At 50.0% G+C, this 21,152-nt stretch overlaps 1 protein-coding gene across 5 annotated transcripts in view; it reads right to left on the reverse strand.

Moving 5' to 3' along the window:
• ABCC8 (ATP binding cassette subfamily C member 8) overlaps positions 1–21,152 on the reverse strand; it is a 76,767-nt gene that overhangs the window by 30,756 nt on the left and 24,859 nt on the right. For 4 of the 5 annotated variants that reach the window (XM_042906405.1, XM_042906404.1, XM_042906403.1 and 1 more), the window contains exons 8-16: positions 20,586–20,741; positions 15,609–15,743; positions 15,092–15,254; positions 5,598–5,638; positions 4,314–4,459; positions 2,519–2,624; positions 2,242–2,358; positions 1,782–1,857; positions 1,022–1,127 (exon numbers count right to left, since the gene is read on the reverse strand). In XM_042906405.1, coding sequence (XP_042762339.1) covers positions 1,022–1,127; positions 1,782–1,857; positions 2,242–2,358; positions 2,519–2,624; positions 4,314–4,459; positions 5,598–5,638; positions 15,092–15,254; positions 15,609–15,743; positions 20,586–20,741 — 1,046 coding nt within the window. Of the gene's footprint in view, positions 1–1,021; positions 1,128–1,781; positions 1,858–2,241; positions 2,428–2,518; positions 2,625–4,313; positions 4,460–5,597; positions 5,639–15,091; positions 15,255–15,608; positions 15,744–20,585; positions 20,742–21,152 lie in introns of all 5 variants that reach the window. The other variant, XM_042906400.1, reaches the window with a different exon arrangement.

The raw sequence follows: 21,152 nt of genomic DNA on the forward strand, positions 1-21,152 counted from the left end.
ACTTGCCGTCAGATGCACCAGTCAGGGACATTGTGGAAAATGTCCTGCAAATGGAGGTGCACACAGGTATTCAGACACTGGGCCCAAGGTCTTTCTGCACTCAGGCTTATGAAAAACCTGGCCTCTTGAATGCCACTTCCCCCTAGAAATGGCTGTGGGGAAAGCCTTTCCTCTGCTAAATCGGCTGCAAACTTTATCCCTGAATGTGCTCTACAAACCTCTCAGGCCCCCCTTGCCCTCAGCTACGGGGGGACGGGGGGGGCGACGGGGGAGAGCTCCAAGCCAGGCCCCGCCCAGGTTTCTGTATACCTTTCCCACCCTCCTCATTTCTCAGCTCTTCCTTTCTTCCTTTTTAAAAAGCTTCTATTTTCTATGTATCTTTTATCAACTAGTTTCAAGTGCTTTCTGGAAGTAGGCGGCTATAAATAATAGATCCATGGTTGACTCAGCTTGGGCTTCTGGCTCTTTAATTAAGATAGTGATCTTTGTCCAGAAACCCACGTTCGTCTGGGTTATCTCTGGCTCCTCAAAACACCCACTGGATGGTCTATGTCGGCTTTGCTGATGACCAGGCCGGAAACCAATGTTTGTGTTCCAGTTCCCCACACAGGGACGCAGTGCAGGTGAGTGAGCATGGGATTTAGAGTCAAGCGGAATTGAGTTAGAGTTCCAGCTCAGCCACTGATTAGCTGAGTGAATTAGGGCAAATAGTTGAACCCTCATCTATAAAACAAGGACTGTTCACAGTCCTTACCTTGCTGGTTGTCATAAGGACTAAATGAAATAATGAGTGCAGAGGACTTAGCAAAGTACTCAGCACATAGTAAGGGTTGAATAAGTACTACAGATGTTGACAAGAATAACAATTAACAGCATTCATTGAGTACTCACTGAACACACAGCAAGTGCTCAATATGGGCATGACACGTCCTTAACTGAGAAGGATGGCTGAAAGAAAGGCTGCCCACCTGCCCACTGTTAGCTCTCCCCACTAGCTGAGCCCTGAGGGTGCATTTAGTACCTGTTCCAGAAGACGGCCCCTGAAATCTTCTGCATCTCTCCTAGGGTGGCTAGGAGGAGTGAGGACTTGCCACAGCCCACCTGCCCCACGATCATGGTCAGCTGGCCTGCAGGGAGGGCGGGGGGCAAATGGGACTAGGGCACCAGGGGGTCTGAATGACTATCACCCAGAAAGACAGACAGACAGATACATGCAACCCTGGGACCCCCATTTGCTTCCCTCCTACCTAGAATCTCCCTTTGAGCCTTCCCTTCTGGAACTCTAGATCCTTCTTTTCACTCCCCAGTGTGGGCCCAACTCTTCATGGTCCCAACAAAGGCCACTTTGGGTTCCATCTCCATCCCACCTCCATGCTCTGCTCATGCTGCTGTCTTTGCCAGAATACCCACCCTGCCTCATGGCCTGAGGGACCCTGCTCATTCTCAGGAGCCCCACCTCTTTCATGGCACATTCCCTGGCTACTGGGGACTGCTTTTCTTTCTGTGAAGCACCCATATGTCTGCAGCAGGTGGCTGGACATCAAGGTCCTGCTGTCTTGTCCTGTCCTTGCTGCTGACTCCCACCAGCATGGGTAGCCCAACTCTCTCTAGTGTTCATACCCCAGAGTACCCACCAAGAGTGAGCATTGAGCTGGTGCTCAATACATGCAGATTTTTCTTTTTCTCTCTCTGTCATTCAGTGGGATATGTGGAAGGGGCACTTCAGCTATGACTCTGAGGGGCACTCCCAAACCATGCTAGAGACATGAGCCGGGCCGTACCTCGTGGGATGCGGATGGTGATGTTGGACAGTGTGGGGATTCCATCAGGAGTCCACGTGAAGAAGCCTCCAATGATCTTTATTGGTGGTAGCCCACAGCCCAGAAAAGAATAGAAAGGCAGCTGGGTTCTCAGTGTGAATGGTCTCTTGCCTCCCCTCCCGCCATGAAAGCTAGAAACCCTGATTTCAGTCCCTGGATCACTTCCAGGGCAGGGGAGCGGGGGAATGGCCTTCTTCTGCTGACCCCTGCCTGAATCACCCTCTCTGAGATGACAGTCACGGGGTCCCACATTCAATGGAGAAGGAAAACTTGTCCCTGGTTTTGGGACTGCTATGGACCCTCCAGGCGGGCAGGGTGACCTCCAGAGCAGAGGAGTCAGCATATAGGTCTCTGATGCTAAGCTCCCTCCTGGAGATGGTGCTGGGGGGCCAGACGTGGGGGTGCAGGTTCTAGGACTCACCTGGACACAGTAGTTGTCAGCATCCCCATCTGCACTCGGAACCAGCCTCTGCAGTGGGGCCGTGAAGCCCCGACAGTCCTCTCGGGCTGGATGCTTGCGGTTCACAACCTTAAGGGGCTGGGAATGGTCAGGAGGAGGTGAGGGCCCACAGGACTGGAAGCTGTGCAGGGAAGGGAGTCCCCCCTCCTATGACGAGAAGCTGAGGCAGGACACAGCAGGGCACAGGCTACAGGCACTAGAGAAAAACACTGGTGGCAAGGGGAAGCCGGGCACTCACCACTGCCTGGTACTTGTTGGTTTGGCCCTGGGGCGCAGGCTCCCGGGGAGCACACTGCTCCTCGCGGATCTCTGCACTGGACAGGAACTCGCTCAGCTTTTGCACGCTGCAAAGGAAGCATAGAGACACCTCTCACCCTTGCCAGGGGCAGAGGGAAGGGGAGAGAGAGGAGGGTGCAGCCTGAGAGAGTGGCTCTGAGAAGGTTCTGGGTCCTGCGGTATTGTCCCCACAAAGCTCACACTGGAGGGAGACAGATCAGTGGGCATCCATGGTGGGCAGCTGATGTTATCAGTCAGCTAGACTGGATTAGGGTCTGGGTTAGGGTAAGATTGATTAGTTTTAGGGGTACTTAAATGTTAAAGCTGGTTCATTGGTGTAGGGCTTTATCCATTACTGTTAGAGTTAAGGTTGGTCAGTGTTAAGTTTAGTTAGGGTTGGGATTGGTTATTAATAATAGCTAGTATTTACTGAGCACATACTGTATGCCAGACACTGTGTTTAATGCTTTATAAGCATATAATTAAGTCCTGCTGGGGGAGGTGTTATTAATCCCAATTCAAGGAGGAGAAGGCCTCAGCTACCCTGGTGACAGTGGTATCAAGAGTGTCTGCATATGGAAATGCTTCTGGGTCAGCACAAGGGAATTCCAACAGCTGCAGCATCTTTGGACCTGTGGTTTCTATACAGAATCACAGAGCTGGGCTGGGCTGGGGGTAGAAGGGTGATCATTAGAAGTCACAATGCCATGGCCAATTAAACTGAATCAGCACAGCCAAGCCTGGAAATAGGAGCTAATCTTCTTCCAGCCCTGGTTTAACTACTCCCTGGTTATATACTCCTTTGGCCACAATTCTGCTGAGTTATGCCCCCTTCCATCCTTGAACCCTGGCCAGAGCTTCCTTGTGTGAGTTGTTCCTTCCATCAGCGACTTTGTTCCAACAGCTATTTCCCCTTGCCAGCTTGTCTAGGAAATGCTAGGGTCTCATGAGACCAGGGTGCCACTTTTCTCAAGGTTGAAGGGGCTTGGGTACTGTCTGGTCCCATTGGTGATGGGAAAGGACATAGCTGGCTCTCCCCAGAGGCATGCCAAGACCTAGCTTTCAAGGAGCTATTTCAGTGGTCCAAGGAGATCTTCACTCTAGGTATGGAACTCCCCAGCCAAAACCTCAATGCTCTACCCTCAGGTTTTCATTCCCAAGAGGGTGATGTCTCTGGGAGAGTGGCCACAGGGCTCTAGAGCTCAGACGTAGGGGCCTCCCAGAGCTGCAGGCTAAGGGGGGGACAGGACATGCAGGCACTTAGGGAAAGCTGCTTTACTGACCAGGGTCGGGAAGGCTCTGGGACCCGTGGAAAGAAGAGGGGATGTTCAGCCTGAGGAAGACAAAGATTCAGTGGATACCTTCTGAAATCCGAGGAGCTGGAGGAACAGTGCTCATTCTGGGTGGCTCTGGAGGGTGGAACTAGTACCAATGGGCAGAATTTGTGAGAAGATGCCAATTTTGGCTCAACATTGAATTTTTTCTTTTTTTATAGAGTTGTCTTGCAGGTGCCATTGAGTTTCCTCTCCTTGGAGGTATGTAAGCCAGTTAGGTAATCCCTTCTCAGGGATGGCATGGAGGGGAGCCACACATGGCTATGTCCCTCAGGCCAACTATGACCACCTTCAGCGAGGCCCAGATCAACGGGGAAGCATGACTTTGGACCAAACAGCTGTAGTTGTAGGGGTCACTGGAGCAAGCCCTGGGGCCACCACACGAGCTGCCTGTCCAGTGTCCTTGCTGGACCCTCTTCTCACCTGACTAGAGCTTTGACTGTCGACCGGACCACGCTGGACAGGAGGAACAGTGGTGTGACCAGGATGTGGAATAGCGAGAGGGAGGCGAAGGCCACTGAGGGCGAGAAGTCGGCCTCTTTGAAGAAGCTGACGTGGCCCACGAAGGTCTGTGGATAGAAGGACAAGCGAGGTATGTGACTCAGAGCATGGCCCTCTCCCATACTGGCGGCACTCGGCCCCTGGGCTGGAACAGGGGACCCAAGGAGAGCTTTCTGTTAGAGACACCTTCATCATCTTCAATCACCTCTTGGAAACGTCTCCAGCAAGCTCAGGACTTCACGCTGGAGGGCTGGGCTGCTGCACCCTGTCCTGCTCCCTCCTTGCTAGGAATGACCAGAGGGAAGCCCTCAGCTTAGGTCAGCTCTGCCCCCTCAGACAGCAGTCCTCAGTCAGGGAAAATGTGGGCATGATCATTCCCAAACCACCTCCTCTCTGCCCTCGGCTACCTGGCTGGCTCAGCAGCCTCTGTGACCCAGGCTTCCCCAAGGAGCCAGGCCAGAACCAGCCCAATAAATCATGTCAAAAGTGAATTCCCAAGTGTGTCTGATGGCTGTAAACTCGCCACAGCTCAGGGACACCGGCCCCCAGGGGAAAAAAATGCATCTTTTTAAAGAACTGTGGCCGCCACAGACACCAGGGATAGGAGCCCTGGGCGGTAGTGAGGGCTCGACCTTTCTGGAGGGGTCTACTTCGGGCCCCCACTGCTGGGCTCACACACAGCTTTGGTCAAAATTGCTTTAGGAAACCTCCACTGCAACATTTAATGATGTGGAGAATTATTCGTGTTCTTAAACTTTAAAAAGCAGGTTACAAAACTGCATGTGCAACACAATCCTATTTTTGTAAAAATGTCACATTATGTGCCTTAAAAAGAGACTGGAAAGAAACACGTTAAAGATGTTGCCAGTGGGACTGTGGGTGATTTAATTTCCCAACATGTCTGCAATAAACACGTCTTACTTTTATAATTAAAAAGTTTGATAGCTCTTTTTAAAAGAAAGTGAGATTTCTTTAAAGACGAAGCCGCAGGTCTTCTGGGCCCAGAGGCAGAGGCCCCGGTCTGCCTGGGGTCGGGGAGGCACTGCTGGGCATTACAGGCTTTCAATCTATTGCCCTATTTCCAGCCCCACTGCTGAGTGCATCATCCGAAGGCCTTGTGCAGAGAGGCCAAACCCTGGGCCGCCTCTCACTGCAAACACTCTCTGCCACCCACCGCATCCGGAGCTGGAGAAGGGATCCACTTACAATGAGGACAGCTGCAATGGGGATGGCCGTGTTCATGAAAACTGTGGAGGAAGCACAAGGGAAGTTTAGTGGGAGGGATGAGAGAGCTAAAAATGAAGCTGCCCGCGGTGGTCCGGAAGCAGTGCAGCCCATGGGGTCCCTTCTCCAGCCACCAGGGTGGAGCTGGGCAGAGTAGGGGCAGAACTCTAGCCTTGCGGTCCCTCCAGCTCCTTACCCTGCTTCCCTTAAGACTCTTGCCCCATGTGTCTGAGACCTGAGCCTTTAGACAAAAGCTTACATGCTTTTATTCTGCTCCAGGTGGTCAACGGGAAGGAAGTCCCGTGAGAAGTGGTGAGAAAAGAGATTGGAGCATTGGCTGCCCTTGGCCAACTGTGAGGTCAGCCTCATGTGTTTCTGGGGGGCACTAGGTTGCTACCCCTTGTTCTGCCTTTGGTCCCTGTATCCCCCCAAGCCAGGTTCTCTCTGAGGCTTAGAGGGTTCCTCATCTCTCATGGCTCTTGGGAAGGATTTCAAACTCACTCACATTGAGGTATTAGTAACTAAGGACAGCTTAAAAGAGGGTCTCCCTAGGCTCTAAGGCTTAGAGTCCCTGCCTAGGTGGGGCAGGTGGTTTGCTGCAACAGAGGTCCCCTCCTTGTTCTGTTTAAAGTGTGGCCCTCGGACCCTTCATAGGGATCCCAGAGAGCAAAGGGAGCTGGACTTCAAGTCAGAGAAGGGTGGAGTCCCTGACCTTGGGCAGGTCATTTACCTTTCCCATTCCTTGGTTTCTTTCCCCGATTTTTGTAAATGTGTACTTGTTCACACCCTCTGGATTCCTCCAAATAAGAGGGGATAATGTAAGGAACAGCTCTGTGAACCTGGATGCTGCCTGAATGTCAGACCTCACAGGCTACTAGCTTAGCTCTGCTCCACAGGTCATGCTCCTCTAGCCCAAGGTGTGAGATGCTGGAGAGAGCCCTAACCCTGGGCCTAAACTTCCAGAGAGCAGCCTTCCTGGAATAAGAGATGACTATCTTAGCTGCCACCTTCCTATCTCCTCCTCCTTCCTTCCAGGAGCCTCTTCCAGACCAGCCCAGAAAACAGTCTGGTTGTATAATTAGCCAAATTAAAGCAGAAGGAGCCAGGAGCCAGATCAGCCTGCTGTGCACATGGCCCCTATCTAATGAATGGCAAAGGTTCTGGAGACACTGAAGAATTACAAATGGTCAACACCATTCCAAGAAGCAGACTATCCATTTATTCCAAGAATCCTGTATGTACCAGCTAGTACATACACAGTGTATGCTGGAGATGTGGAACCCCAAGTGGGTGGGAGAATATGGCCTCTGCCCACAGGGGCGTCCTTGTCTGAGGAATGGGGCAGAGCTATGCCCTCAGGAAGCCCCTATTAAGATGGGGAGAGAGGGAGCATGCCTCGGGGAGTTCCCCAGCAGACGGAAAGACATTGGGCCCATTTTGGGGGAATTCCTAATCTGATGAGGGAAACGGCCCCAGGCATTGGAGAGCTCCCAATCTCATGGAGGAGACACAGCTGGTCTTGGGGCTTCTGCTAGTCTCTCTGGTCACAAGGCTTTTTACCAATACCAATATCATACCTGGCCTTTAGCCACCCTTCCTGAAGAAGGCGCCATGGTCTCCAGGTACCCTGCACAGTGCTACAGCTCTCTCTGTGTCTCTGGCAGGGGGGCACTTTAAACACAATCAGTTTTCCTACGGTATAAGGGACCCAGATCAGGGATGTAGGACATAGCACAGCCATCGTGGGCTGTGAAGAGGGAGGGGGAGGAGGACACCAGTAGGCCTGGGCCCTTGACCATCACCAACCATATAGCTCTGAACATTGGAGTAGCCACGTCCATCCACTCCAGGACCAGTTATTCCAGAAAGCTCCTTTAGGGCAGGAGCCTCCTTCGGTTTCTCTCTTTCCTATCTCCATCAATTACCAGACAGGAGGGGTTCAAGCTAGAAAAGGCACCTGTGCACCACCCCTGGGCCCCCTCCCACACCTCTGGGGCTCAACTCCCAGCTCTAGAATAGGCTCGAAGTTAGGTTGCAAATTGGCCCAACTGTGCTTAGAAAGCAATCTGGTGCTTCGTAGCTAGAGACCCGCAGAAGTTCAGACCTTCTGATCCTGTAATCTCTCTCCTGGGAATTTATCTTGAAAAATCACTTAACAGAAGCACGAAGCTCTCAGCAAGATGGTGTTAGCTGCAGCGCTATCAGTCACAACAAAACCACAACCACAGCCGTAAAGCACCCAAAACGAAATTAACTGGCAACATCCAACTGGAGTGGCTGTTTTAGTAAAGTGGTACATCGACTCTGGGGGAGATTTTGCAGTCAGAAATGTGTGATAATGGGTATTTTGTTCTGCATGTTTTCTCTGGTCGTGATTTTTAAAATTTATTTTTTCCCTATTTTATTGCCTTTATTCTTGTAGCTGCCTGAAGTCCTTTGAGGAACGAGACAAGCTATAAATAAATTTGAAAATGAGTATTCCAATGCTGATGCAGCACCATAGAGAATGTATATGACATAATTAATTTCTGTCCTGTTCTGTTGTTGTACGGAGATGTTAGCCAGTGAAAATGTAATTTTCCACTTCCCTCATCCTCTCCTGGAAGGACAGCCTTTGTTCAGGGAGCTCTGGGTGCCATACAGGGTGGCAGATGGATGAAGGGAATCACTAGCTGCTTGTTTTCAAGGCCACTCTGAAGACCACCCCGCTGGGCCCTGGGGTGGACATGGCTGGCACTGGGGATGTCCGTGTCTAAGACTAAGGAGCCTGGGATGCCGCAGGCGCTGGCAGGTCTCTGAGCTCAGCAGACACTCCTGTACCCTAGTGAGGGTAGGGGGAAGGGAGCAGGGTGTCCCAGCTGTCACAAGTTGAAGACCAGAGGCCCTGCACCCATCTTCTTGAACCACATAAGGCCCTGGAAGACATTAAAGGTGGTGGAGGGGTGGGAAATCCGACCGAAAGTTCATTTCTCTCCAACTTTGGCATGGGGTGGGCTGACTCATCTTGATTTGATCCGGACAGGGGCGGGTGGTGCGGGGACAAGAACATGATGGTGCTCAAATCTTGAGTGCTAGGGAGCCAGAAGTACTGTGAAATAATTCTAAGTGAAAGTAGAAGGTAGAAAATCATGTGTGAGTGTGGCACTGTTATGGAAAAGTTTAGCTGCGTGTAGGCAGGCCTGACATGCCACCTTCGAAAGTAAAAGTCTTTCTGTAATGGTGTAGACATATGGGTAGGTGTCGTTTTAACACCCTCCTCTCCAACTACCCTTTAAGAAGTATTCCTCCAAAGGGGCGCCTCGGTGGCTCAGTTGGTTAAGCGTTGAACCCTTGATTTCGGCTCAGGTCGTGATCTCACGGTTCCTGAGTTCAAGACTCGCATCGGGGTCTGTGCTGAGAGCACAGAGCCTGCTTGGGATTCTCTCTCTCTCTCTCTCTCTCTCTCTCTGCCCCTCCCCTGCTTGCACGCACTCTCTCTGTCTCTCAAAATAAATAAAAATGTAAAAAAGGAAGTATTCCTTCAAAAATTATTTTTTTGCGGATCTCCTCTGTCCGCAAAAGGTGTTTGTGCTGGGTTCTGGGGGTAGAGCAGTGAGTAGCTGTGCCACTTTTCATACCCCCTCCTCCCCAAACAAAGCAAACAACAAATCAACCAAAACCAAGAAAGGGCTCAGATCAGCTGCTCCCCATGGCTTTGCTCAAGGAATGCTGCCCGGCCTTGTGGGTGCCAGCCTGCACCGCAATACCAGGAGCTTTTTATTTCCACAGCTTTGATAAATATTTCAGAAGCCATGTGTCCGGAGGCACAGCCAGCCGTTTGTGCCTCTGGTTAACTTCATCTTTGTCTCCACGGAGGGCAGGGGAGCAGCTGTGGGCTCACAGCCAGGCCTCAATGCAGGTTGCACCTGCCAAAGGGGGAAGCGTATTTTGAGGTGCACAGGGCTATTTCCCATTCAGTGGGATAGTCAGTCTGAAGTCTACAGAGGGGAGGGAAAGGTGGCTCAGCTGCTGGCAGTGGAGGAAGTGTGGCAAGAGACCCTGTAGCCACACCGATTCTGCCCCTTCATAGATGCACCTGCCTGGCTCTCCCTCAGCCACCTCTCTGCCCAAGCAGGCCAGGATGTGCATCGGCTGGCCCAGCTAGTGGGAGGAAGGGCAGATACTGAAGAAGAAATTCACAGAAGCTGGAGGAGGAAGGGGGACCAGGTGCGGAGGTCACCTTGTCCTGCAACACTGGCTGCTCTGAGTCGGGGCCTCCACGGAAGAGACAGAAGCAAGACTTGCCAAGAATCGCCAGGCCCTGGCAGGTGCGGGGTGGCCTGAGAATGGGGTTCACCAGCACCATCCTGTCCAGCCCCACAACGCTGTCTGTGGCAGAGCTGGGTTTGGAGATACGTTTTTTGTTTTGCAGGGCATGGTTTGAGGCTGGTTACATCCCTCCCAGGAGGGTCCACCTGACTATGGTTCAGACCAGCTGGGAAGAAAGAAGACCTTTGACCCCAGAATACTCAAAGAGGCAGCAAACATACCTGTCTTTTACTCAAACTCTTTCAGTGGCTCTCCTGCTTTGGGAGAAAACCTAGGGGTCTGAACACAGCACACAGGGTCCTGCATGATCTGGTCTTCTTACCCTCTCCTCACCGAATTATGCTCAAGTCTTGAACACACCATCATCCTTCTCACATCTAGGCCTTTGTGCCTGGAACATTCTTCCTCTCATCTGTCTAACCTGTAGTCATCCTGACAAGGTTTCCTTGACACCCATGACCCCTAGAGATTAGGTTGGGTAGAACTCTTATGGGCATCTAGAATACACCTTTCTGTTCCTCTCACAACACGGTTGCACGTCTGGCCTCCCTATCATCCTGTGAGGAACCTGCAGGCAGGGACCACTATTTCTTCTCAGCACTGCACCCCCATACCTAGCACAGGTCCTGGCACATAGTAGGAGCTCACCAAATATTTATCAGATAAGTGATGAAAGAAACAAAACAAAAGTGGTCCATTTGGAACTGACCCATATCTCTGGCCTCACTATTCATGGCATGGTCTCTCTCAGGACTGGCAGGGAGAGGATCATGCTTGCCTCCTCTTTAATGCGCAAGGCCTCGGTAGAGTCTGACACAGAGAGAAGGCCTTGGGATGGGTGCTGAACAAAGGACAGAATGAACTGGCGGCATGTCTGTTGGTTGACTGGTAGGGCCTAGAACCCCTTTGTCACTCTTGCAAAGCTTGTCCTCAAATACACGGCTGGGCTGGACATCTAGAATCACCTGCTTCTGCAGGGAAATAAGGATTGAACTGACTTCTCAGGGGAGTGGCCAAAGCACTTACCTCCAGCTTTTCCCCACTTAAGCTTCTACTCACTGAAATCCTGCCCTTCCTATGAGGTGCAGGTCAAGCCACCCCTCGCGTGAAGCTCTCGTGAACTCCCAGCCCACGGGCTTCCTTCTTCTCTGTTCTCGGCCATTTCCTGGCTGAGGACCTTGGAGAGTCCTCTCCCCTTCCTGAGCCTCACGAAAATGGGACAGTGGAACCACACACCTCACAAAGCTGTTGTGAGGATTAAGTGCACGTAGGCTCGCTAGGCAGCCAGCACAGAGCAGGTCCATACGGTTCAGTGCTCCCTGCCCTGTTTCATGTACGTCAGCACTGACATCTCAGCAGAGTAAAAACTCCTGGAAAATGAGGAGCACAACTTAACTGTCTCTTGCATCCCTCCCAGTGCTTAGCTTGGGGTTGGGCTCACTCAACCCCGGCCGAGTGACTTACATCTCTTTTCCTTCAATTCTGGATTTTGATGGTAGGGAAACTGTAGCCATTTCCTTTTCATTCCCTGCACTGCCCTGCCCCGCACCAGCTCGGGGCTCTGATGGCAGGAGCATCAGATAGAGCACCAGAGCTACTCTGACTGCCTGGCATTCGATGACCAGACTGAAAGCCCAGCAGGCAGCACCGAGATGGACACCATCAGAAAAAATGACTCTTGGGTTCCTCTTTGGCGCCAGGACCCCGTGGCTGGCACCAGGGACGAGAATGAAAGATGCCCCATTACCTCAAGTCTAATGACCTGTGTCCTGATCCCTGGTGACAGGGAGCAGAAGGCAGGAAGTCCAGGAGGAGGTAAATGAAAACACACTGAAAGCATATACCCACAGCCAGGAGGTGCCCTTCCCACCCTGTCCCCCCACCCCCACCCCGCCCTCCCTGCTGCTGACTAACAAACCCATCCCAGGAAGGGCAAATACCAAGTAAATAGCACTTAGCTTTCAACGCTCTCCCGGAGGGCTCTTCCCTTTCCCTCCCATTGTCCTCTTCCAGGGACCAGCCTGGGATGCTCTGTTTATCCCTCTAGGTCACTGATTCCTGGACAGGTGAGGGGCCCTGAACAGAACCCCTGCTTGGCTCCAGAGTCCCTCACTCCTAACATAGTCATCTCAGCCCCTGACAACATGGCATCTCCTTCCCCCCACATCCTCCTGGCCCCATGACCTTCACGAAGCCATGGCTTGGCTTCTGAGGGCCCCATGGGACACCACTAGAACAGGTTTTGGCGGGCTAGCCTGGGAACCTAGGCATCGTAAAATGTTGTTGATATGCAATACATCCCAGGTTATAGTGTGGAATGCAGGAATCGAGCATACATCTCCTAGGAGCAAAGTAGTTGGGAGCTGCCTTCAACTATATGACCTGAGGCTGCCCCTAGTTTGCTGCCAGGAATCTTGGGGGCCTAGTGTTGTTTTCTTACTGCTTCCCTTCCCTAGCTTGCATCGCAGCAATAGGGAGCCTGCCCTACCCCGCCCTGCTGTGCTGCTGCTGGGAGAAGAAGTCACCTGGCTGTGGCCGGAAATCCTCCTCCACCTCAGCAGCTGTTCCCATTGATGAGATGTCTGGGAGCCAGGTGTCTAATTGGTTATACACAGTGTGGTGTTACTTTTACCACAACCAGGCCCAGGGGCAGGCAGAGCAGGAGGGTGGCAGAGAGGAGGGTGAAGAGGGCCTGGGCTGCAGGGGTTGGTTTCTCTGACCTCTTGAGATGTTCCTTCCCAATTTCTCCTATCCTGTGGAGCACTCAGCCTGAGAGTGCTCAGAGGCCCTGAGCACTGTGTTCAGGGCTGCGGGTAAAGAGGAGAGACCAGTGACCTGCGTGTCTTGGTGAGGAATCCAGGAAGCCACCACTGCCTGCCACGTTCATAGCTGCATTCTGAGAAAAGCAGTTCCTAGCAGGATTTTCTGCAGAAAGATGCCATGATTGGTGCCACGGATGGTGGATGGTCTGTCACTGTTGACCGTGGTAAGCCACAGGGCACCATGGTCTGGATGGGCACAGGAGAGTGGGACACTTGGGGTGCTCAGTGTAAGCCCTGCCCTGCGAGAACCTTCAGGTTGGGTGCTGGCCACCTGGCCCCACTGGACCCTCTCTCTAGGCAATATGAACACCAGGAACACACAGATGACCTGAGTGGCTATCTTATTTTCCATGACCCTGTCTGGGAGACGTGGCCAGTGCACCCTGCACTACTGGCCCACCACTGGCGACCCCCACAGCTGCGTTTCTTCCTGGCACACCAAAAGAACCAACCTCAACTGGCGGAGGTGGTCAGTAGTGTCTGTCTCTCCTAATTTCCTTCTCTGTTTCCCACTCCCATCAAAACCCATTCTTGGTTGTTTCTCTTCTACTCAGAGAAAATAGCCTGAAATGGTGCCCCACTGTGTCCTAAGTTTTTTTTTCACCCCCACATCAGTGCCCAGCCCTTTGTGAAAAATAGCACAAGATGCCAAAGGATCTAGTCTGAGCCATGCTTTTAACCTCAGGATTGACCTCAGGAGGACACCCCCTCTGGGCCTCCATTTCTCATCTGTAAAATGGTTTTCCCAAATGGCAGAAAACATTTTCTTTATGTGGGGCTTGAACTCACAACCCTGACATCAAGAGTCACTTGCTCTACCCACTGAGCCAGCCAAGTGCCCCTCCACAGATCTATCTTTTAACTCACAAACGTCCTCTTCAGCTATATTAATTCATTTAAGCTTTACACTTGAGTTGTTTTGTTTCCTTTTTGTTTTTTGTTTTTTCTCTCTGGGGGCTTCTACTTGGCCCTTCCTACCATACTGGCTCTTAAACTGGACAGGCCAGGGAACCAGGGTGAGGTATAGCAGCTGCTAACTACTTCCATCCCAATTATGCACTTGGGCGGTGGCCACCACCGCAGGGTGGGGCCACGGAGCCACTAGACCAACTGTAAGATCAACTTGGGCCAGGACTCCATCGGATCTCCATAAGCCCTGGCCTGACCTGGGGACCACTGTCCACCAAATTGATTTCGATAACTAAATTTTTAATTTCTAGAATTCCCTTTGGCTCTTTTCCCCCTGATACTTATCTGTTTTACCTTGTGGGTTTTACACCTTCCTTTAGCTCTTTAATTATTTTAAACATACTTACTAACTCTTTCAGACTATTCTATCATTTCCAGGTTTGAGGGAATCATTTTTTTTTTTTTTTTTTTTTTTTGCACTTGCTGACTCTTACTCTGCTGGTACATTTTTCTCAGGTGGATTTTTGTTTCTTTATTATTAGCTTATTGTTCTACAGGAGCATTTGCCACTAGAGCCCCATGTTCTCTGGAAAGCGGTTTTAATACATATGTCTGCTGGGACCCCAAGAGGTTTTTGTTTTTGTTTTTGTTTTTGTTTTTTACCAGTTTTGGTCTTTTTTTCCCCCTTTCTCTCTGTTCTGGGCTTAGGGTTTCCTAACCACTTGGTTAATACAGATTCAGTCTCTACATCTGTGAGTATCTTTCTCCTCCTCATACCCCAGGTAGTTAGAAGCTTCCTTGGAGCCGCATCCAGGGCAGGGAAGGGAAGCTCAGTCTGATTTACTTAAAGAAGTCCTCACAGGGGAGCCTGGGTGGCTCAGTCCGTTAAGCGTCCGACTTCGGCTCAGGTCACGATCTCACTGTCCGTGGGTTTGAGCCCTGCGTCGGGCTCTGTGCTGACTGCTTAGAGCCTGGAGCCTGTTTCAGATTCTGTGTCTCCCTCTCTCTCTGACCCTCCCCTGTTCATGCTCTGTCTCTCTCTGTCTCAAAAGTAAATAAATGTTAAAAAAAAAAAATTAAAAAAAAAAAAAAAAGAAGTCCTCACACTCCGGAGAATCCAAAACTGTTGCTATATATTCATTTACTGCAGCCTCCCCATAACAGATCAGCTCAATGGAGTATAAAAGACCTCCTTTGTCTCTGTCATCACTGTGTCTTGAGGGCCAGGACAGTGTCCTGCCCGCAGCAGGCTGTCGATATACATTTGATTTGCTGGGCACGTGACTGAGGACACTGTGACTTCCGGGGGCTCTGCTCCAAGCTGGAGGCTCACCTGGATTGGGTGATGATGATAAAGACTCGAGCTTCAGCCACCTCTGCTCCCTCCCTCAAGCCTGGACACCCAGCACACAGGGCTGGCTGGTGGGGTAGACTCACTGGAAATGGAGGTGTAGACGGCGAAGGCTCTGAGGCTGGTCATCTCCTTCCTGCGGGTCATCTCCACACGCGTGCAGAAGATGTTCTCCCAGGCGTACAGCTTGAGCAGCTTGATGCCACGGAGCATCTCGTTGGTCTGCTTCAGCCTCTCGTTGGAATACTCCTGCCAGGGGTCACCAAGTCAGAGAGGGGTTTCCTTTGCCCCTGGCCCAGCCAAGAGGAAGGAGCCAAGTCAATGCCCTCATCACTTCACAGGCAATGCCCAGCTCCCGAGCCCATGGGGACGCTCCCTTGCTTTCTCCACTCATCCCCTCCCACAGACAAAGAAACGGAGGCCTGGACAATCAAGTAACCTGCTTAAGGTCAACGATAGTGTGGATATATGTATGTATGGCTGTTTGGTGGCATCTGGGGGAAGAGTGAGGAGCCTCGCTGATGTACAGGGAAAGGGAGCAAGCAGCCGCATGGGGGAAGGATGGGGAAAAGGGGCGCGAGCACCCTGGGGACGCTCACTCACCAGTGTGCTCCTCTGGGCCTGGGAGAGCTTGGTGGCCACAAAGTACTGGACGGGGGCCAGTAGGATGATGACAGCTGCCCCAATTAAGGCACTGACTCCAAGGATGTAGTAGAGGAGAATCACACCCACGACGATCTGAAGGAGGGTCATGGGGGTGAGTTTCCTTTGACCTGGTAGTTGCCCTGGGGGAAGCAGTGTTGGCAACCCCTTTCCCCAGGCCCCTAGAGAGGGACATGCCTTGGTGCCCAGGTTTCCGAGTTGTCCCCAGGGGCCAGAGGAGGAGGTGTGACAAAGCAATTTCAGAAAGAGGTATTAACATGATGGGCTCTCATGCAAGCAGTGGCTTTCTGGGCTGATAACAAACTGCATTTATCTGTAAGCCTGCTGAACCATTAACTCTCTCCAAATCTACCTTCCAGATGGAAGTCTCAGAGCTGAGGTTGCACAATGAGTGTAACAGCACCTTTTGTTCTGTTGGCTGGCTGGCAAGGCTGACAGTTCCCTCACACTGGGGAAAAAGTGACACATGAGCAAAGGGGCACTGCCGTATCCATGCCAGACAAAACCGGTCCAGGGTCTGAGAGTTCATTTTTCATTCTCAGGCTCCTGGCATCTTTTTTAAAATAAAATATGAACTGTCTTCTATTACACCAATTATTACATATATAAGAAAATGAAAATGATCTCTTAAATTTATGACATTGTGTAGAGTGGTTTTTGGATGAAAATACAAGTTTTTATAATTCTTAGAGGCATATACATTTTATAATCTATAATACATATACACATATGTACATGAAGGCTGGTATCTTTAATGTTTTAGTGAATCTGGCAAGTATTCTCTGAAAAGAGAATTATTCTGGCTTTATGCAAATGACTGCCTACTTCTGAATATTTATGAGAAGTGTAAATTACTCTTGCCAGCCCCTGAAGCATCAAGCTGACAATTTCTCAGGTTGCCTTCAAAGGCAGACAGCTCTAAATTCAGGGATTATTCTAGAGGAACAGATGTGCTGTCTTCCTTAATTGGAAAAAAAAAAAAAGTCTGCCTGGGTTGGCCTTGCACTCTACACCAAATTGGCACTAAGCTCCTTGCACTACCTCGAGGGCAGAGGTGGGCGGTTTTGTAATTTCTCTTAATCACAGAATGCCTCTTGTATTAGCAGGATCCTAGGGGCTGGTAAGTGACCCCTTTACCACCTGCTTCCCAGTGTTTCACTGATGTTAAATGCTGACACGGGGGTGCAGAGAAGCACGTTGGGAAATAAAGAAACTCCTACTCCTGCCAGGCTCTGCTTCCATCACCCTACCCAAAAATTATCCCTGGCATCCAGTGTTTTCATTAGCTGTCCTCAGATGGAGGCAATCAGGGCATATTGTTCAGCGGCTTGGGTAGAGCCAGACACCAAGGAAGCTCCAAGAGCACTCCCAGAGTCACCACCATGGCACCTGCTGGGGGTCGGTGCCTGAACCTCCACCACGTCCAAGTGCTGGCAGCTGCTGGAACAAGACCTGGAGACACAGCTGCTGCTGATGCCAGGCTCCTCCTCCTCCTCCACCCACCCCTTGTCATGCTCCCTAAATTCTTCTGTCCACTCTTCTATTCTAAGGGGTCTGAGTGGACCTTACAGGAGAATATATCAGAAAGCAGCGATTCTGAGTATGCAAAGCAAGTGTGGGGAATACAAGGGCTATGTTAGCTCCTATTTACAAGTTAGGAAAGTGATCTAGTGTAATAGTGGGGAGATCATTGTCCCCGGAGTCTGCAAGCCTGAGTTTGAATGCAGTCTCAGCACTTAGCTGTGCAATCTTAGGCAAGTTACTTAACCTCTCTGAGTTTCAGCTTCTTCATCCTTACCATGGTGATTTTAATGCCCACTTAGCAGGACTTCTGTGAATATTAAATGAATATATATGATAAGCACCTAGAATAATACCTGGCCCATAGAGATCAAACCAGGCGGCAACCCTTTTCTTAAACAAACAAACAAACAAACAGGCCTCATGGGAATTCTGTCACTAGGGAAGCACGGAAAGGAGATACTTGGGTATATGGCACAGCTACTGGCTCACTGTGTGCCCCACCCCTCCAGTGCCCACGGGATGAAGAATCAAAGAAGTCCCCACTATTGCCGAGTTCCTTAACACGGCATTCAAGAGCTTCAGGGGGCCAGTCCAGCCCCTGAAATCGTAGGCAAAATGTGTGAACACACATTTGTTTTTCTGAGAAGCTTTTATTAGACTGTCAAAAGTATGTGTAGGTCAGAGGTTGCCTAGGGCTGGGGGAGGGGATGAGAAGTGACCACCAATGGGTACGGGTTTCCCTTTGGGGTGATGAAAGTGTTCTAAAAGTGTGACAATGCTAGGGGCGCCTGGGTGGCTCAGTCGGTTAAGCCACCGACTCTTGATTTCCGCTCAGGTCATGACCTCACCGTTCGTGAGTTTGAGCCCTGTGTGGGGCTCTGCGCTGACAGTGCGGAGCCTCCTTGGGATTCTCTCTCTCCCTCTCTCTGCCCCTCCCTGGCTCACTCTCTCTCTCTCTCAACATAAACAAACATTAAGCAAAAATAAATAAATAAACTTAATAAAATTGTAATGATGGTCGCATGACTCTGAATATGCTAAAACTCACCGAATCATACACTTTAAATGGGTGAATTATATCTTAATGAAGCTTTTATCAAAAAAAGTATATGTGACCAAAAAAAGATTACAAATCAAGGAGAGTTCCCGGGGATAAAGGAGAGGGGCTCCTGAGCTAGTTTCAGTATTTCCAAAGGCGACCCAGGCTGCACACAAGATCCTGGCTAGGTTGAAAGGATTGGATCAACTCCACGTGGGAACACTGGGTCTTGAGGGCTGGTTAAAGCTCTAAGTGGCAAAGGTATAGCCAGCCTTTAAGGAATTAAAAGTGGAAAACCAAATGATACTTCATGATAAATAAACAAAGGTAAGTAGTGGAGATAAAAACTACCACCCCCTGGGTGTTGGGAGGGTTAACTGCATAAGTGACAGAGGCTGGGGCAGGCAAGGATTATTTTTTCTTTTAATTTTTTTAATGTTTATTTATTCTTGAGAGAGAGAGAGAGAGAGAGAGAGCACAAGCAGGGGGAAGGGCAGAGAGAGAGAGACACACACACAGAATTGGAAGCAGGCTCCAGGCTCCAACCTGTCAGCACAGAGCCCGATGTGGGGCTCAAACCCATGAATAGTGAGTTCATGACCTGAGCTGAATGAAGTTGGATGCTTAACTGACTGAGCCACCCAGGTGCCCCTGGGGCAAGGGTTATTAGTATTAGCATTGTTAGCAATGATGTACATGCAATAAACGTTATAAATAGTAGTAATGATAATCTGGTGGACAAATGAAATCTTAATGAAGATTTTGGTGGACAAAATCTTTCAAAAGAGGTTGTTTAAGGGGACATAATAGAAAGTGTTCTTGTGGATAAAAGACTGGTAACTATATTAGATGAACTCTCCAGGCCCTTCTATGGCTTCTTTTTTTAAAAAAGTTTATTTATTTGTTTTGAGAGAGAGAGAGAGAGAACTCTCATGAGTGGGGGAGGGGCAGAGAGGGTGGGAGAGAGAGAATCCCAAACAAACTCTGCACTGTTAGCATGGAGCCCGACATGGGGCTCTACCTCATGAATTGTGAGATCAGGACCTGAGCTGGAATCGAGAGTAGGACACTTAACCAACTGAACTACCCAGGTGCCCCTTTCTATAGCTTCTGTAGTCACCAATCCATCTTGGTAGAGCTGGGGGGAGGACGGTGGTCTAGACATGGATAAGTGGTAATGGGGGATGGCATACAGGGCTGTCCCCATAAAAAGGACCATCAGATTCCTTGTCCTACGTCCCCATCAAGATGCCTAGCTGACTCTCTGTTCTATTTTCCTTTAAAGTCTTTCAAATATAAGTTTTACAGGTAAGAAGGACCAATAAAAATCACTTGAGATAAAGTTTTGTGGAATCTGCGTCCTAAGAACCAATCGATTCTGAACTGGTAAAGTCCTCACTCAAACCAAAGTCTGCAATTTCCAGGGATCTGATATTTACTTAGTGACTGCTCTAGGCCGGGCACTCTGCTTGGTGCTTTACTTACATCGTCTAATTGACTCATCATAGCAACACCAGAGGGTAGGAATCATCCCCTTTTCATAAATGAGGAAATTGAGGCTCAGGCAGGTTAAGTATTTGAATCAACTGGTTTCACCAAAGTCCAGGCACTTTCCTCTATACCAGGCAGCCTCTGTGGAGCCTGCAGGGGTTCTGGGATTCACCAGAGTGAAGCCAAGTCCATGGTCAAAGCTTCAGATGAGAGACAGAGCAGACCAGACCAGGAGTCAGGAAAACCACGCCAAGGATTCTCCTGCTATCGTTGGGGGAGAATGCACCTCCTTCAGAACCATCCCCAAAGGTTGTTTGGCTTTAGAAATAATCATGTTTTTGATTTTCAAGAACAACACGTGCTTACTTGAGAATTTAGAAATGCATAAAGAAAATAAAAGTCACTCGTAACCCCACCTTGTGGCCTTCTGGTTCTTTTTTCTGGGTGAGTCTGTGCCAATGTGTACACGTACATGTATTCCAATTTAGCGTGAAGCTCACTGCATGTACTATTTTGTAACCTTTTTGGCTTAAACATCCATCATGAACACTTTTCAGTGTAATTAAGTACTTTGTTGTAACATAACTTTTAATGTCTGCAAAAATGTTCCACATATGATTATCCCATAGTTTTTTTTTAAGGCTGGCTGCTTTTTGAGAGCCTAAATGACAAGAGAGATAGCTAGACTGTTTACAGAGTGTGAGCGAGTATTGGAAGCCAGGGTACACACCATGGAGACCCCAAGGGTGTGGAAGGTACAGGCAAACATGGAATGGAAGATGGTGAGCCCCTAGTCACTGGGCATGTACCAGCAGATTCTGACTTTGTGCCCCCCACCCCCACCCCAGACACACATCCCTTACCTGTACTGGCATGGCCCAAAGGTTTGGGCACAGGAAGAAAAACCACATGAGCTGGTTGGTGTCAATGGCAACCAGGTTGCAGATCTGCCCAGCTGTCATGTCCCCCATGGACAGGTTGGAGGTGGACAGGTGCATAATTTTATTGTAAATCTTGGTCTGGAAATGAGAGCAGAGTATTTCACATTTGTCATCATCATCATTCTAATCCGTCTCCCAGATGCCATGTGTCTACAATATGCCAGTGCCTTCTCAGACATTCCTCCACGGGGCCCCAGAGCAGCTTTGTAAGGGGGCACTGCATTAGTGGTTCCAATTTTACAAATGAGGTAACTAAGGCTCAGAGAGGCAAAGGCCTTTGATTACAGAACAAGCAAGTCAGAAAGGCAGCATTCACATGAGGAATCCTTGCCAGCATGGCAAGCTACTTCCCCAGCAAAGCAAGACCTCTCCCTTGGGGACAGGACTTAATTAGCTCTTAAATCTTAAAAGTGATCTTCGTGTCCTGTTGTATTCTTGGTTTGCCAGAGGCCAGTGGAGAACACACTTCATAAAAATGATAAAGTGGGG

This window comes from Panthera leo, chromosome D1, assembly GCF_018350215.1.
Source record: "Panthera leo isolate Ple1 chromosome D1, P.leo_Ple1_pat1.1, whole genome shotgun sequence".
Taxonomy (NCBI): domain Eukaryota; kingdom Metazoa; phylum Chordata; class Mammalia; order Carnivora; family Felidae; genus Panthera; species Panthera leo.